General features: G+C 37.6%; 1 protein-coding gene across 4 annotated transcripts in view; it reads right to left on the reverse strand.

Moving 5' to 3' along the window:
• Positions 1-17109, reverse strand: part of RPS6KA5 (ribosomal protein S6 kinase A5) — a 177053-nt gene that overhangs the window by 115159 nt on the left and 44785 nt on the right. For 3 of the 4 annotated variants that reach the window (XM_082733935.1, XM_082733938.1, XM_082733936.1), the window contains exon 2: positions 9629-9700. In XM_082733935.1, the coding sequence (XP_082590061.1) occupies positions 9629-9700 (72 nt within the window). Of the gene's footprint in view, positions 1-9628; positions 9701-15182; positions 15203-17109 lie in introns of those variants that run through there. The other variant, XM_082733937.1, reaches the window with a different exon arrangement.

Consider the following 17109-nt stretch of genomic DNA (forward strand, 5'->3'; position numbering starts at 1 on the left):
TGAAGAAAGGCCAAAGGTAGACAGAAGTCACAATCTCACCTAGGAGGTTACATTACACCTTTCTACAGCCTACAGTCAATGACTACCATAGCTACAATGGCTTGCCTCCTCACTTTGGCTCCAAAACTTTCCAGGGACTCGGCCTGAATCTAGACCCCAGCTTAGACCACATGCTGTTTAGGTTCTTCCCCTGCTACTTCTCTTTTCCTCACTCTCTCCTGAGAGCATCTTGCAACAAATCACATGTACTTAATTAAGTCCCTGACCTGGGCTCATCTAGCAAACATAACTTAGGATAGTATCAGTAATAAATCAAATTGTATTTGACAATTGTATTTACACTAGGGAGACAATGTCAACCAATATATGGAATCGTTTTATGATTAAGGTATAAAACACTAAAACATTTAACCTCTACGATTTCCATAAATACTGTAGGTTTATATGGAAGCATAAGGCAGAGAGGGTATATACAGACACAGATACAAACTTGTTTGAATAACAATTTTGATAATTTAATGAATACATGCTTTGAAAAGTACTATTTTAATAGGGATACTTTCCAAACACTTAAGAGATAAAGTGACAAATGATGACTGAGTCATCGTACTTCATAAACAGTCTTCTACAAGATTTGAACCAAATATCCCCCTCTTATCATTTCACCAGTAAGTTGCCTAGTGCAATTTCTAGCACCCTCTAGTGGCAAATTACCCAAGAGAAATAGAAATGATTCATTTAATAAATTTAATGTGTTTCTAAAAACCCTGCAGTAAAAATTAAAAATAAAAAATAGAAAAGGCTGTCCCATCAGGGATGACTTTCAGAGAGTCTGGGACAATGAGAAAAGAACTACCAGTCACCATTTCAATAAGAGCACTTAAAGATTGAGGTAAGTAACCAAAAGGTAAGTCTCTCTACTGGATAAATAAGTCTTTCCATGGGACAGCTTGAAAGATCTGCTATTGATTAGATGTCAAAAAAAAAAAAAAATCCACACAGCAAGGAAAAAGTGACCTTCTTATAAGGGTACCAGGGACTGAGACAGGCATAAATGGTTGCTGCTCATCAGATATTCTTGGTGGCAAGGCACTGTGATTTCCTACATTCTGCTGCTACTCATTCCATGGTTTCATAAGCCCAGGAATAATTCTATATTAAATGAAGACCAGATCCTTATTATTCAATTTGAAAGTTTGTATGTGATATATATATGTGTGTGTATATATATATGTATGTGTGTGTGTATATATATATATTTTTTTTTGGTAATGCTCCCTACTCTACCCCCAGCACTCAAAACAGTATTTGCCTCTTGATAAATACATGTGAATGAATGAATCCCAAATGCAATGGGACTGAACCGAAAGTTTTAAATAGAGAAGTGACAGGTCTAATTTTGTACTTAGGACAGACCACTCCAGCTGTAGTGTGCAGAACAGACCAGGAACAGTCAGCTGAAATCTGGGAGATCTGTGGTGGTTGTATTTCCCTCTTGCTGGACATATTTTAGGCTTTATCATAAAATATTTGTTCAGAAATAACAGTCACTTACGTATCAAGCTAAGCTGAGGCCTTGGTAATGCGTTATATTAGCTCTTTGAGAAGCTGGGTTTCTTTCCCTTTCAGTTACATAAACAGCTGAAGTTTATACAGCATTTACTATAGGTCAGGCGATCTAAATGTTTTATTACTCATTTTCTGTATATTATAGCATAAGAATGTCAACCTAAAGTACAGAAAAAAAAAAAGAAAGGGTGTTCAGAGGAGCACCTAGGTGGCTCAGTCAGTTAAGCGACCAACTCTTGATTTCAGCTCAGGTCATGATCTCAAGGTCCTGAGACTGAGGCCTGCATCAGTCTCCATGCTGGGCATGGAGCCTGCTTAAGATCCTCTCCCCTTTTCCCTCTGCCCCTCCCCCTGACCTCCACCCCGTTCATGCACACATGCATTCTCCCTCTCTCTCAAAAATAAAAAAGGTAACTTCAGTTGAAATTACTCCCAGATATGCTAACAGAGTGAACGACTATGTGAAAAATTTAGTTATCCCTACGAAGAAGTCCTAAATAATTTTGTTTTTTTCATTTAGGGTACAGATTTACAGTGGCGTTTCCTATTCAATAAATAACCACAACTGATGGTCATCTAGCAAGTGGCAATTCACACCCATTCTTCTACTAATCCTGTAACAACACTGTGAGGTCAGTATTATTGACTTATGTCAACAGGGACTTAGGCTCTCAGGAATTCAGGTGATTTACCCAAGGAACTCATGTAGGTAATGGTAACCTCAAGATTCAAACCTGAATTGTATATGGCATTCTGGCTACCCAGACACTTCACGATTATGAATGCACCAAAACTGGAAGAGGAAATCAACTCAGGTGCACCATTTATGGTTGGTTATATGGCAAAAAAAAATTCTTTTTGGTATAATGGCAAAAAATCTCCAAAGTTCAGGATCATGTATGACGAACATAGAAAATTCAAAGAGAATACTAAAATCTTTTAGCTAAGACCATCATGCTCCACTAAGCATCAGAAATACTAATCCACACAATGGGTACACTTAAAGACTTTCTTCACCTATACCTGGACACATGTCTCAGAGAAAGCAAATGGTTAAATATAAAGCAGCAGAAAAGGAGAGCAATAAAAACAGAATCAGTATTCTCATAAACAATCCAAAATTTCATCATGAAACAAAATACAGCTGACCTTTGAACATGGATTCGAACTACAAGTGTCCACTTATAAATTTATCAATCTCAAGAATAATGCTAGAGATAAGAACATGAATTATATACTTGTTCAACTAAAATGCTTCATACTGTTATGAGCTATGGAGATGAGGCAGGGCAACAGAGGTGGAAAAATACATAGGGATGATCCCAAGAGCTTATAATCTAAAAGAAAAACAGCAGACATGGAGGAAAATTCAAAGAACCACTCAGTGCTATGTTCTCTACAAAGGATTGTGAGTGCTGCAGTTCAGATAATGAATCAATATGAGCAGGATTTAGATAGGCAGAAGAGAAGGGGAGCACTAGGATTATGGGAAAAAGATAAGGCAGAGTAGCAGAATATGGGAAAGGATGCATAACTGTAGGGGAGTAAAAGGAAATTAACCAGACTAGAAAGTATGTGGAATATCAGGGGAAATGGACCAAAAAAACCCAGGAGAAAACAGAGCTAAGCCTGATTTGAATTAATTAACTGCAAAAAAAAAAAAAAAAGGCACTATAAGTTCTGAAATAGGATAATAGCACAATATGTTTAATTTTAATGAGGATGATTACCATTTACAACAGAATATATATAAAATGCACAAAATGGAAGAGAGAACTTGCAGAAAGGCAGAACAGCTAGGGAGACCCTAACAATAATCCATGTACAAGGTAATATGAGTGATGGCACTAGGAACAGAAAAGGTCAATCCAAGGGTCAATGTGAAGGAAAAATTATGTGAGAAACAAGAAATCAAAAGAGAAAAAAATTAAAAATTACTTCCAAGTTTCCATCTGAGGAAACTGGTCAGTGACAGACCAACAGAAATAAGATAGCTGAAAAGAAAAATAATTCAACAGTCTGAATAAAAAAGATTTTTATTTTTACTTTTTAAAAAGATTTTATTTAGTTGAGAGAGAGAGAGAGAGGGAGAGAGAGGAGACAGTGAGCATGCATGCAATTGGGGGGAGGAGCAGAGGGAGAAGAATACAGCAGACCCCCACGGAGCGCGGAGCCAACACAGGGCTCAATCCCATGACCCTGAGATCACGACCTGAGCTGAAATAGAGAGTCCAACTGAGACACCAAAGTGCCCCCAAAGAGAGATTTTAAAATGAATATTACATGCATATAAGTATGAGATCAAAAGCAAATCTTTGATATTGTAATCTTTCATAAAGTCTTCAAGATATTGGATGAATAGCATTTTATATAGTTCAAAATACATAAAAATTAATTCATCAGAAGAATTTTCAGTTTCACTTCCAAAGAAAACCTGGCATGACACATAAAGACATCTGATGAGGCTTATCTATTATTCTAGGTGGTGCTGGAAAAAATTATCTTAAAAAGGTAATAAAACTGAAGGATTAGTGGTGAAATTTTTGAATAAAAATTGAGATTTTATTATATTCATAAGAAAAGTTTCCACCTACTCCATTTAGTCATCAAAAATGTGATTTTAAATACAGAAATACCTACACTGACATCTTAGTTATTTCATGTTCTCATAAGAGCAAGCACATTATCAGCTGACAAAAAGGAAAAGCAGTATCCACAGCTAACAACAGACCAAAAACACGACAGTGAAAAGGCATGAGATGAAAATGCCAAGGTAAAACATTACTGACAATGTCTTTCCTTACCTTTGCAGAATTGTCTTAAGGACCTGTGATCACACCACTCAAAAAGCTGAGCTAGATAATGGGATAAAGTATTAATTGTGTTGAAAGAAAATATATACCAAGTTTGATTTTATAAATTTGATATTAAAAAATCTCACATGTTCGAAACTGGTGTCTAATTTTCCTTCCTCATATTCTCTTAGTGGTTTTTAGAATCAAAGTTATACTAGCCTCACACAATGAACTGGAAGAAGAATCCCACTTTTTCTATTCTCTAAAAGAGTTTGTGGAAGATTAGAATGATCTATGTCTTGAATATTTGGCAGAACTCATTCTTAAAACGGAATCAAGTGTGTCCTGGCAGGAAGATTTTTATTTACTCATTTCTTTAACACTTATAGGATATTAAGGTTTTCTATTCTTTCGTCAATTGGTTTGGAAATTTACACACATCAAGATTTGTGAGCATGTTAAAGTTTGTGGAGTAGTACACCTCAGAACACTATTTTCTATCAGCCCCCAAACTGTATGCAATTTTTGCCCAAAGATTCAGTTCTTTTTTTTTTTTTTTTTTAACACCATGATTTCAACATTACAACTATGGTTGTTTAGATTTTCTTTACCCACCAAACCTTTTTGCATCTCAGAAACTCTCCTGAGATTACTTTTTTTCTTCCTACATGAGATCTATTAGAAATCCTTGTGAGGATGTGTTGGTGGAAAACACACTCAGCTTTTGTATGTCTGAAGATGTCTGTTTTGCCCTCACTTCTGAAAAATAGTTTGGCTGGGTATAGAATTCTAAATCGACAACTGTTTTCTCCAGGCATTCTGCAAATACTCTTTTTCTCTTCCAAGGCTTTTGTGGTTGCTGCTGAAAAGGTGTCTGTTTGTCTGATCACTGCTCTTCCTTCATAAATATATATAAATAAGTCTTTTTGTTCCAGCTGCTTTTAGGAAATCTCTCTGTCTCCAGTGTTCATCCCCTTCTCTATGATAGATTCATTTAAGACTTTCCATACATTTGTTTGCTTAGAAATTGTTCTGTTCCTTCAATCTGTGAATTCATATTTTCAGTCAATCTTAGTAAACTCTCAGTTACTACTCCTCCCCATTAGCTCCTTCTTGGATTCTGATTAGAAATTTGTATCTTCTCTCTGACTGCTACATCTTCATCTCCTTTTTATAAATGCCACCTCATTTTTCTCCATTTCATACTCTGCATATTTTCCTTAAATCCATCTCTCAATTTGCTAATTCTCTTTAGCTACATCTCATCTGCTAGTAAACCATCTAGAAACTGAGTTTATAATTTGAATTACTTTTCACTTTTAGAAGTACTATTGGTTGTCTTTCAAATCTGTCTGGTCATTTTGTAGCAAGTCTTTTTTCCTTAATATTAGCATCAAAGTTCTGTTTAATTTTAAAAATGAGATATACATATATATCATACTTCATGCCTAATAATTCCAACAGTCTCTGAAAGTCTAATTTTGCTATGTGTTGTTTCTATTTCTTTCACTCACGGTGACTTGTTTCTTGGATGCTTGTGATCATTGGCAATTAAGATCATGTCTACAAAATTTCTTTATGGTCTAGGCAAAAGTTCATTCTTCCAAAGAGGATTTATATTTGCTTTTCCTAGGCACTTGGGAATACTACCAACTTAGTATGTAAACTAAATTCTTACCTATTTTTTGTTCTTTGGGATCATACAAATGTGTACAAATTCAAGCTGCAAACCTTCACAATGCCTGCCTTATGTTCTGAATGCTCAGGGAAGGCTTTTGTTTATTTTTTTATTCTCTTCACCCATAACCAATGCTGAGGCAGAAGAATTCTCTCTGCAGCTCCCTTTGCGGGGTGGATTTTCTTATTTAGTCTTTTGCCTTCTCTACCTCTCAGGAGTCATAGATGATATCTCTCAGACCAAGCATGAAAATGGGAACTCCAAAGAACTAGCTCACAATTCATTGGTAGAATTTTCTAGAATAACCTCTGCCTTCAAGGGGCTTATGTAGTCTCTAGATTTCTACTCCCACTTTCTTTCTGAATTCTAAAGATTTTCCTTATTCTTACCAGCTGACCTATACCACTGAGTAGACTTTCTTTAGAGGCATTTTATCCAGCACTTTAGGGGTTTAAAAATGAGGGGGATTTTCCAGGAGATGCAAGCTGTCATCTTATCAGAAAGAGAACATACACTGCCTTTCTATTTCTACTTATGTATTTGGAATATACTGCCAAATATAAAATTGACAGATCAAGGAACAGAATTCGTTTTGTGGCTTTTGTTACATGCTATAAAATTCAGTGATGAAAATTAATTAATATCACATTTTAATAGTGGCTTGAGAAGATTTATAGATTCCACATCTATTTTGCTTCAGAGAAGTTACCTGATAATATTAAATAAAAGCTCTTTGGTTTCGATGATATCTGGAATAAAACATGATCTTAGTCTGATTTTTATAACTTATCTTCTAAAAGAACAGCTACAAATGTTGGTAAGGATACAGAGAAACTGACACCCTCACACACTGCTGGTGGAATGTAAAGTGGTGTGGCCATTTAGAAAAGAATCCATAGTTCCTCAAGAAATTAAACCTCAAATTATCATTTGAAATGGCAATTCAGTACTAATATATAACCAAGAGAAATTAGAACTTATGTTCTCCCAAAAACTCATACATGAACGCTAAGAGCAGCGTTGTTCGTAATAGCTAAAAGGGAAAAACAACCCAGCAACTGATGAACAGATAAACAAGATGTGGTTTAGCCATACAGTGGGCTATTATTTAGTCATAAAAAGGAAAGAAGCAGTGATCCATGCTACACGGTGGATTGAGCTAGAAAATATTATGCTAAGTTAGAGAAGCCAGACACAAAAGACCACATGACTCAATTAAATGAATGTCCACAATAGGCAAATAAAAAGATACAGAAAGTAGGATTAGTGGTTGTTTAGAGCTGGGAGGATGGCGAATCTTGGGAGGTGATAGATAGAGGTTTCACAGATTGTTTTTGAGGTAAGGAAAATGTTCTAAAATTGGTTGTGGTGATGATTGCACAACTCTGTAAATATACAAAAGCCACTGATTTGTACACTTTAAATGGATGAACAATAAGACATGTGATTACACTGCAATAGGGCTATTAGAATAAAAACGACACAGATAAAACAAATTCTGCGGCTACAGCATAAATTGACCTGAAAAATCCTTTGACAAAGCAGCACAAGCACCATTTCTAAGGAAATCCAGTCTCCGTACAATTGTAACCCTTCTTCTCCTTTGAGTCGATACTGCCTTTGAAAGAGGAAGCAAACATAAGGACAAAATACATTATTTTGGTATTCTGAAAGCATGATTTCTTAGGGATATGGTAGGATAAGGCTAGTTTGCTCTAAAAATACATGTTTACAAATGATCTGAAGGAGGGAAAGCACAGTAAAATCTCCCAAGCTGACAATTATATGATGCTCTTCCTGACAATAAGACACTTAGTTGATGAAAATAAATCACAGGGCTTGTTCGCGGGCAGCTGGAGAAGCCGGCTCCACACGACAAGCTGAGGTATTCAGGAAGATGACGAAGAGCTTGCATGGCAAGGCCCTAGGCATGAAGGCTCACACCAGATGACCTAAAGACAAATGACACGTGCATGAATATGGGAGGCCTGGGACCGATTCTGGAAGCCGAGAGAAAGGATTTTTCTCCTGCTAGAAGGCTTGGCCCTGAAGAAAGTATGGGCAGATCCCCTCACACGGACAGTGGCAATCCCTCCTGTCAGGGGCTGCAAATCTAGAAAGGAATACAGGCCCCTGAGGGTGTGAAGCTAAACTCTACTGGGGAAGAAGAATGTTCTGTCCTCTGAGGCTCTCACCTTACTTCTGGGGAAAGAGACAACAGGCCTGCTGAGGATGGGGGGTAAAAATGAAAATCCTCCTTTTCTCACCGTGGTGTAACTGCACAACATCACACTCCAGAGGGAGAGCTGAGGAGAGGAGGTGCACTCCTGGCAAGACCTGCCATGAGACCAGTGGGCCTGCTGCAGAACTGAAGTGCGGGGTGCCTTGTTCACGAGTCATTTAGAATCTCGCAACAGTGACCACAGAGCACTATAGCTAACATGGGGCCCTTCCAAATGTGGAGATCGCTGCAGCCACACAGGCCATACCCTCCAGAGGACTTGCCTCTTGAGCAGCAAGAACAGCAGCAGCAAAAACTCAAGAGGCACAGAGGAAAACCAAGATCATCGAAAATCCCAACAGCTGAGACCATTACCATTTTGGTGTATATTCCACAGGATTTTACATGAACACCTAGACTGCTGGCCCTGGAACAACATAGGTTTGAACTGCATGGGTCCACTTATACCTGGAATTTTCTGGAAAAATACAGGACTGCAAATATATTTCCTATTTCTTATTATTTTCTTAATAACATTTTCTTTTTTCTAGCTTTCTGTATTGCACAAATACAATACAGAATACACACAACATACAAAATATGTGCTAATTGACTATGTTATCGATAAAGCTTCCAGTCAACAGGACGCTATTAGTAGTTAAGTTTGGGGGGAATCAAAAGTTACCCACAGATTTCCAGCACTGCAGGGGACTGCTGCCCGTAACCCCCTGCATTGTTCAAGGGTCAAGTGTACATGGAGACACTGATACATACCATTTTTCATTTCACAGAAATGGTATACTGTACAATCTCTTCTGTAGCTTTTTATTTTAACTTATTAAAGTATGGAGAACTTTCAAAAATGTTAAATACAGATCATCTCATTCCAACTGTATAGATCATACAACATAAAGATCCATGTTCCATTTAATCAAACTCATATTGTTAAGGCTTCTGAGGGTCTTAGGTTTTCCATTATTAAACATGATGACCACTGGATATGAATAAAGTGGAGTGAGGACAGAATGAGTTAATCAGAATAAAGTATTTCACAGAGTACTTGGCAAGTCACAGGCTCTCTATAAATGTTAGTGATTTTAGTATTGTTTCCTATATAAAGATTGAACTAATTTACATTCCCAACAGCAGGGTAAAAGAAATTGGTTTTCCTAAATCCTTGCCAATTCTTCCAAATTTTCCCTTTTGTATTTCTTCTATGAATCATTTGTTCATGTTCTTTGATAGTTCTCCTATAGATTTCTTATGCTTTTGAATTTTTAACTGACTTGCATATTGAGGATATGAGTCCTTTGTTGTAAGATAACAAACACTTTTTTTAGCTTAAAAATTTTTTTAAAGACTTACCTCCGGTTCCTAGGACTTTGAGGAGCTCAAAATTTTCAATCCCCACCTTCTCGGCATGTCCAGTTAAATTAGCTAAAAAAGAAAGAGAAAAAAGAAATAATTAAGGGAATCAGTAACAAGAGGAGGCCCATAGGGGCTTCTTAAATACCAGCAATGTTTTATTACTTGACTTTGGTGGTTAAGCCAGGGTTCACTTAATAACTATTTGTTAAACTATACAGCTATGTTTTGTTCGATTTTCTGTGTGTTATATATTACAGGAAAACTTTTTAAGAATTTAGTAGTTATATATCATTTGTACCTAAAGTTAACATAAAAAATGAGGTGTTAAGAGACTACTGATCAAGATAATCTGAAAATAAGCACAAATTCCAGTATGTAACTAGATATGCAGTACAAAGAAAACTGGAGAGATTTAGACAACATATTCATATATTTAACAAATATTTATTGAGTGTCCATTAAATACATCCCCAGCATCTAAGCTGGATTCTACTTCCGTTTCATTCTTTTTTTTTTCTTAAAAATTTATTTTATTTGATTATTTTAGAGAGAAAGTGAGCACAAGCAGAAGGAGAGGCAGTGGGGGAGGATCTCCAGCAGACTCTGCACTGAGCACAGAGCCCAATGTGGGACTTGATCTCACAACCCTGAGATATGACCTGAGCCAAAATCAAGAGAGGCTCAACCGACTGAGCCACCCAGGCACCCCTCTACTCCCATTTCTGCCATTATGCACCTGCACATGAGTTTAGCCTGCATTAGTCATTTAACTACTCTGTGTCTCAGTTCTCTCATTTCTGAAATGAAAGCACTGGTCTCAATAAACTCTAAGATCTCTGCTAGCTCTAAAATTTGCTTAAAAAGTATAAACTCTTTAAAAACATATTCTGTCCTAAATAAACAAAATTAGGATATCGTATGAAGGAGTATTTTCCAAAGTATATTCCTTTGATTCTGGTCTTATCCTATAAGATGTTAATAGAGGTTATATTTGGGTGGAAAACATGTTTTCAAGTCAAATAAACTTGATGTTGTTGGCTTAAACAAAGTTAATCGGGTTGCTTTACTGCTGAACTGCACAGATGAAAATCTTGCATGGGAATCTTCCAAACTGAAATACTGTATGTGTCAAATTTATTGGATCACAAAATTATTTTGCTTTGAAATGCATTTTGCTTTGAAATGCATTTAAAAAATAGGATGGATTAATGGATAAATATAGGTATGGCTAGATATGTGATAACACAAATAGATAAAATGTTAATTACAGAATCTAGATAGCGAGTATAAGAGTGTTCAACATCTCTGGAACTTTTTTAATTTTGCAAACAAACTGTATACCCACTGAATTTAATCTATTAACAATTTAATGTAATTGTTGAAATGACTAGATTTGGGTCAACCATTTTATTTTATTTGTTTCCAACTTGTTTTTTTTCTTTTTTCTTCTTTTTAAAGTTTTATTTATTTAAATAATCTCTACATCTGACATGGGGCTCGAACTCATGACCCGAAGATTGAGTCGCATGCTCTTCCAACCAAGCCAGCCAGCCGCCCCTTAACTTGTCTTTTCAATTGTTTGTTCCCATGTTTCTACTTTTCTGACTTAAAACAACAACAACAACAACAAAATACCATTTAAATGCTTTTTGGATTTCATTTCAATTTTCACATTGGGATTTTAGCTCTACTTCTTTCCATTATTAGAGTAGTTGTTGCCCTAAGGATTATAGTATACATCTTTAATTACTCACAGTCCTCTCTAATTAATACTGTACCCTAAAAATAAAGAAACTTTGCAATCATTCTTCATGGAATACAGATACATATTAAATGGAGTTAGTATCTTCTAAATATGCTGTATCTGTACAACTTATATGATTTATAAAGAAAATAAGAGGAAAGACAGAGGCTTTTCCATTTCTGTAGGTATTTATCATTTTTGGTCATCTTTTTTATCTTTTCAAGGATCCTAAATTTTATCAGATATAAGTTTTGCTCAGCCTTAAAGAACCTCCTTTGACATTGCCTGTAGTACAGAATTCTCGTTTTCTTTTATCTGAAAAAGTCTTTGCCTTCATTTAAATTTTTTCATTGAGGTACAGTCTATAAAATTTCCCCTTTTAAAGGGTACACATCCTTGGTTTTTAGTCTACTCCCAGTTGTGTCACTGGCACAACTAATTCTGGAATCCTCTTCATTTCTGAAGGCTACTTCCCTTTGATAAAGAATTCTGGGAGGACAGGCCTTTTTCTTTCCTTCCAGCACTTTTAAACATGTTCTTTCACTCTCTTTTGGCCTCTGTGGTTTCTGAGGTGAAGTCAGTCATTAAATGGATCATTGCTCCTCTATTTGAAATGTTATCATTTTTCTTTTACTGCTTTCAACATCTGCTCTTTATCTTTGGCTTTCCAAAGTTTTGCCATGATATGTCCCAATGTGGACTTCTTTGGGTTCAGTCAGCCTGGTATTCACTGGTACCTTGTATCTGTCGGTTTGTTTTTCATCAAATTTGGGGAATTTCTGCTTTAACTTTTCTTTTTTTTTTTTTTTAAGATTTTATTTATTTATTTGACAGAGAGAGATCACAAGTAGACAGAGAGGCAGGCAGAGAGAGAGGGAAGCAGGCTGCCCGCTGAGCAGAGAGCCCAATGCGGGGCTCGATCCCAGGACCCTGAGATCATGACCTGAGCGAAAGCAGCGGCTTAACCCACTGAGCCACCCAGGCACCCCTGCTTTAACTTTTCAAAAAATTTTTTTCTATCCCATTCTCTCTGTCCTCTGAGATTCTATTTCCATGCATGTTAAATTGTTTAATACAACCTAAAAGGTCCCTGAAACTGTTCATTTTTTTGCTCCAATATGTTTTCTCTCTGTTCTCAAACTAATTTATATTGCTCTATCTTCAAGTTCATGTACTTTTCCTTCTACACCTCTATTCAGCTGTTAAATCCAGCTACTGAATTTTTATTTCAACTATTGTATCTTCTAATTCTAGAACTTCCATTTGGTTTTTTTCCACTGTTTCTATTTATTCTTGTTTTGTTACTCACCGAGAGCATGACATTTTTATTTCACTGAGCATATTATAACAGCTGCTTTAAAACTTTTGTCTGCTACTGCCCTAATATCCCCTTCATCTCAGGGCAGGACTCAGCTGATTATCTTCCTCTTCGGATATGTTCCATGTTCTGGATTTTCCATACATAGGGTAATTATGGCTTGCAGAAATGTTAATTTGTGAAGACTATGAAATTGTCATTTTTTTTCTCCAGTGAGAGTTGTTTCTTTTCTTTAGCTGGCAAGTATCTTGGATTGGCCTGAACTGTCAACTCTACTTCTTAGGCGGCAGCTCCAGTCCAGTTCAGATTTTTTTGTCTTTAGCTGAGCTGTTCTGGTCTGTTGTACTCATGCATGGCTCCAAGGTCAGTAAGAGATGTGAGTTCACAAAGGACTCCCCCTCCTCTGGCTCTTCTTCTTCTGGGATTTCTCTACTATCTTCAGTGATCAGGGCTCTCTGGTGTCAGTTTTCTAGTCTCCTTGGCCAGAGAAACTATTGTTTTTCCACCAGAATCCAGAGCACAGACTGTACTTAGCCTCAAGCTAAAATCAGTGAAAAGACAAAGTTACTCCTTATAGCTCCCTTCCTTCCCTCCTCCAAATATATACTCCCCAGTAGAGCCTATCTGCTTCTGTCCACTCACAAGTGCCTTAAATAGTTGCTTTTTATATTAAATCCAGGTTTTACAGTTGTTTTCTACAAAGGAATTCTCCAGGAGGGGGTCTTTTCCGAAATTAGGAGAAACAAAAGTCTTCCCGCATACAGTCAACAGGATGAAAGGAAGAATACGCCACCCCCAATATGCCACTACAGCATGCTGATTCTTTTTGAAATAAAGTTACTTAAGAAACAGTCAGAGAAAGAAGGCCACTGACCTCCTTTGTCCCCCATCCTGAAAGCAGGAAACAAGTCTCTCATTTGAAAGGTATCCTCCCTGTACCAGGAGAGTAGAAGGCATCTTTATTACCAGAAATAGAGGATTTAGGGCCCAGAAAGCTATATAAACAAACTTTGTTACTTCCTCACTAATTTGCTATAAACCCAAACACTTCAGTCTTACCAATTTATCACAAAGCTAACTTTGGTGACTTCTTTGAGTCTCATATTTCTATAGGCTCCTGGACATACAAAATTAAATGTTTTTCCCCCCATTAATTTGTGTTATGCCAATTTAGTTATTAGGACAGCCAAAGAACCTAGAAGAAAAGGAGGGAAAGGTGCTCTTCCCCTGCAATTACAAAGTTTCTATTTTAGCGGCTGAAGGCGCAGGAGGCTGGCTGAGGACAAAGCAAAAGCTGGCGCCTTGCATCCCCCCCCTTCACCCTCTCCCCTCCATATGTGTAGCATTCCTCAGGCACCCCTGACAGCCATAAAATGATAAATAGTTAACTTGCAGAGATCACAGTCCTGCAAGGTAGGAGTCTCCCTTGGTTTGCAAATGTCCTTGAGATTTACAACAAAGAAGTTACCTAATCAATAGCCCTAATGTCACCCTCCCTCCATGAAAAACCGAAGGAGGTGGAGGTAGAAGGAAAAGTAAATACTTCTAAACCTAAATCTCATTAATAAGGATGCTTGATAGCAGGAATGTAACATTCCACCAGGAGACTCCCAATTGTCTTTACTTGATAGTAACCAGGCCTTCAATATCCTGATAGTGCTTTTCTCGCATGCATGGGCTAACCGGCCAGTTCTGCTTCTGTAAGATTGCTTTGTCTGCTTTCGCGCGGGGGGTCCCCTGACCCAATCCACTGACGCCAAGTATGCCTGTTCAAACTATCAATCAATCAGCTCAGCCCCACCCGAAACTTGTTTGTATCTGTCTATAAAAATCCTGCACCGACCCAGCTCTGGACCTCTCGGCGTTATCGGCAACGAGCCTCGCAGAGGTCCAGGTTCGAACCTGCAATAAACGACCCTTGCTGATTGGCTTTGACTCACGTCTCTGGTGGTCTTTTAAGGTGGGGGTAATATTCAATTGGCATTTCACGGCTGCCCCAGCAAGTTAACTTCAAAGAATAAAATAAATATGAAAAAGGTGATCTGATAAAAGCTCATCTCAGGGGTCTTCAATTTAATACCCAATAATTCTTTTATGTTACGTCTGTTAGGCAAAGTGAGTATTCAGACATACGGAAACAGATCAGTAGGAAGCTCTACCAATATTCAGGCATGGGGGAGAAATTTATTAGTTATAAAGATCTCTTTCATTGTGTTAACAACAAAACACGTAAAAACAAATGGCAAATAGGATTACTGTATAGAATCTTCAGCACTGACAAGCACATATTTGAGCCTATGAGTCTAGGTGTCTAAATCATTCTCATTTCTGTGCTATCACTTGTTATAATAAGTAGAAGCCTTTGAACATGAAAGTCTAAAAATAAAGTACATTTCTCTTAATTAAATTGTTAACCTCAGATTAAGAGCTCAAACTTCCCGGCAACAGCACCAACATTCATTAGAACAAGACTTAAAATATTTACATACTGTGTTTCACCCTGGAGGTGAAGTAAACATCAGCCAATTACAGAAATCTGCATTTCTGAGTCATTACATGCGGGAGCTAAGTCCAAAATGTACACTCATCAGAAGCTGAGAAGCTACTCCACGCCAGGGGCCAGACTGTACCAGAAATAAGCCTTTACACAACTGAGAGACAGGATTGTCCATTGTTTTCCTTCCTATGTGAAAATAAATGCCACTTTATTGTGGTTGCAGGAGGTCCTTTTTCTGGGCCAGGCCAGCCTCTGCCCACCTTACCCTCGCGTCTAGTTCTCTCCACAGGTAAGAGAAGTTACTGACCTAATTATGCAGGAGTCCAAAATCCTGATTGGGCACAGTTAGCAGGATGGAGGAGGGGGGCGGGGTGTGTCACTGTGTCAAAATAAGAGTTTCCACACAGGGTCTGTGTTCCTGCCTCAAACTCTTGGTCTGGCCTGAGCCACCGCAGACCAACGGCCATTCTCTTGCACTTCCCCTTCACTCTCCAGAAGCCCCTCCTTTTCCACAGCTTCACCTCCCATGGCCATTACCCAAGGCTTCAGTTCCCTGCTGTTCCCTAGCTGTCAGGGGCAGAGGACCCTCCTTTTGCTGTGTCCTCAGAAGGTCACACTGTGTTACAATGCCTGCACATCACTCACCTCCACTCATTGCAAAAGCATTTTATTATCTCTCAGCATCACAAGAAGGGTGAGGTCAATACTGTAAGATAGTCTAAGAGAGAGAGAGAGACTATATTCATAGTTTCATTACAGTATATTGTTTGACTGTCCTGATTATTATTGTTGTTAATCTCTTACTGTGGCTAATTCATCAATCAAATTTTATTATAGGTATGTATGTATGTCTAGGAAAATGCATAGTATATTGACGTTTGGTACTATACGTGGTTTCAGGCACCTGCTGGGGGTCTTGGAACATTTCTCCCAAGGATAAGGTGGAGTGACTACTGTATACAGAAGTCAAGAAAGCAGAGTCAGAGGTTCCTCTGGGACTGGGTGTATACTTACTTGTTTGTTCTCCCCTCCAACCTTCTAATTCACACACCTCCCTATGCTGGTCCTAAATGGTGATCAGATGAAGTTGAGAGGAAGCAGGAGTCCTGACTTGGGCCTTAACCCTGAACTACTTGCACCAAGGCACTTTCAAGGAGGGTCCTACACAAATGCGCTGGCAGTTTGCAGCCTTTATTCAGGTGGCCCTCTTGATTCCCATGGGCTACTGTTTCCTGCAGATGGTCCCCTCATGACTCTGGCGGTACGAGTTTATTGGCTGGGCAGAGTTTGGGCATTTCTGGATTTCTGACTAGAATGACGTGACACCAAAACCTTACTCTCAACTCCTAATTCCCAACTAGCAGGATAAACTCCTTCAACACAGAAACAAGGCCTTATGAAAACTCTTCACAAATATATAAAATAATACCAAAGAATATCAACAAACTTAGACTAGAGCTATTTAGTTGGTACATAATAGTACTGTCACATCAACTGTTCTATCTGGCAGCTATTGTCATGCCTACACCCCTTGAGCTGTTAAATATTAGTAAGCGTGGATTAAAACAAAGAAAATGTTTTTTAAACTTTTCAAGGTCTATGTTAGGTCTATCTCTACAGTTAATCAGCTCAGACAGTCTCCTCTCATCAAAAGCATTTATAGTTTTTTATATAAACATATTATTCAGTTTATTCATTTCAAAAAGATAGGTATGAAGAGTTGTAATGCTTTCCTAAAGCAGTTTTTACTGATTTTTTCCTTATTAAAATATTAGAAACTACCCCATTGAAAATCCTTTACTTCTTCATTGGTGTTATTATCCTAGAATGTGTTCTTCCTGGTTAGGAAATCACTTTTAAAGTTGAATTTCACAAATTATTTTATAAGAAGTCAATGGATCTTTTTAAAATGTTTGCCA

This window comes from Mustela nivalis (assembly GCF_964662115.1).
Source record: "Mustela nivalis genome assembly, chromosome: 6".
NCBI lineage: Eukaryota > Metazoa > Chordata > Mammalia > Carnivora > Mustelidae > Mustela > Mustela nivalis.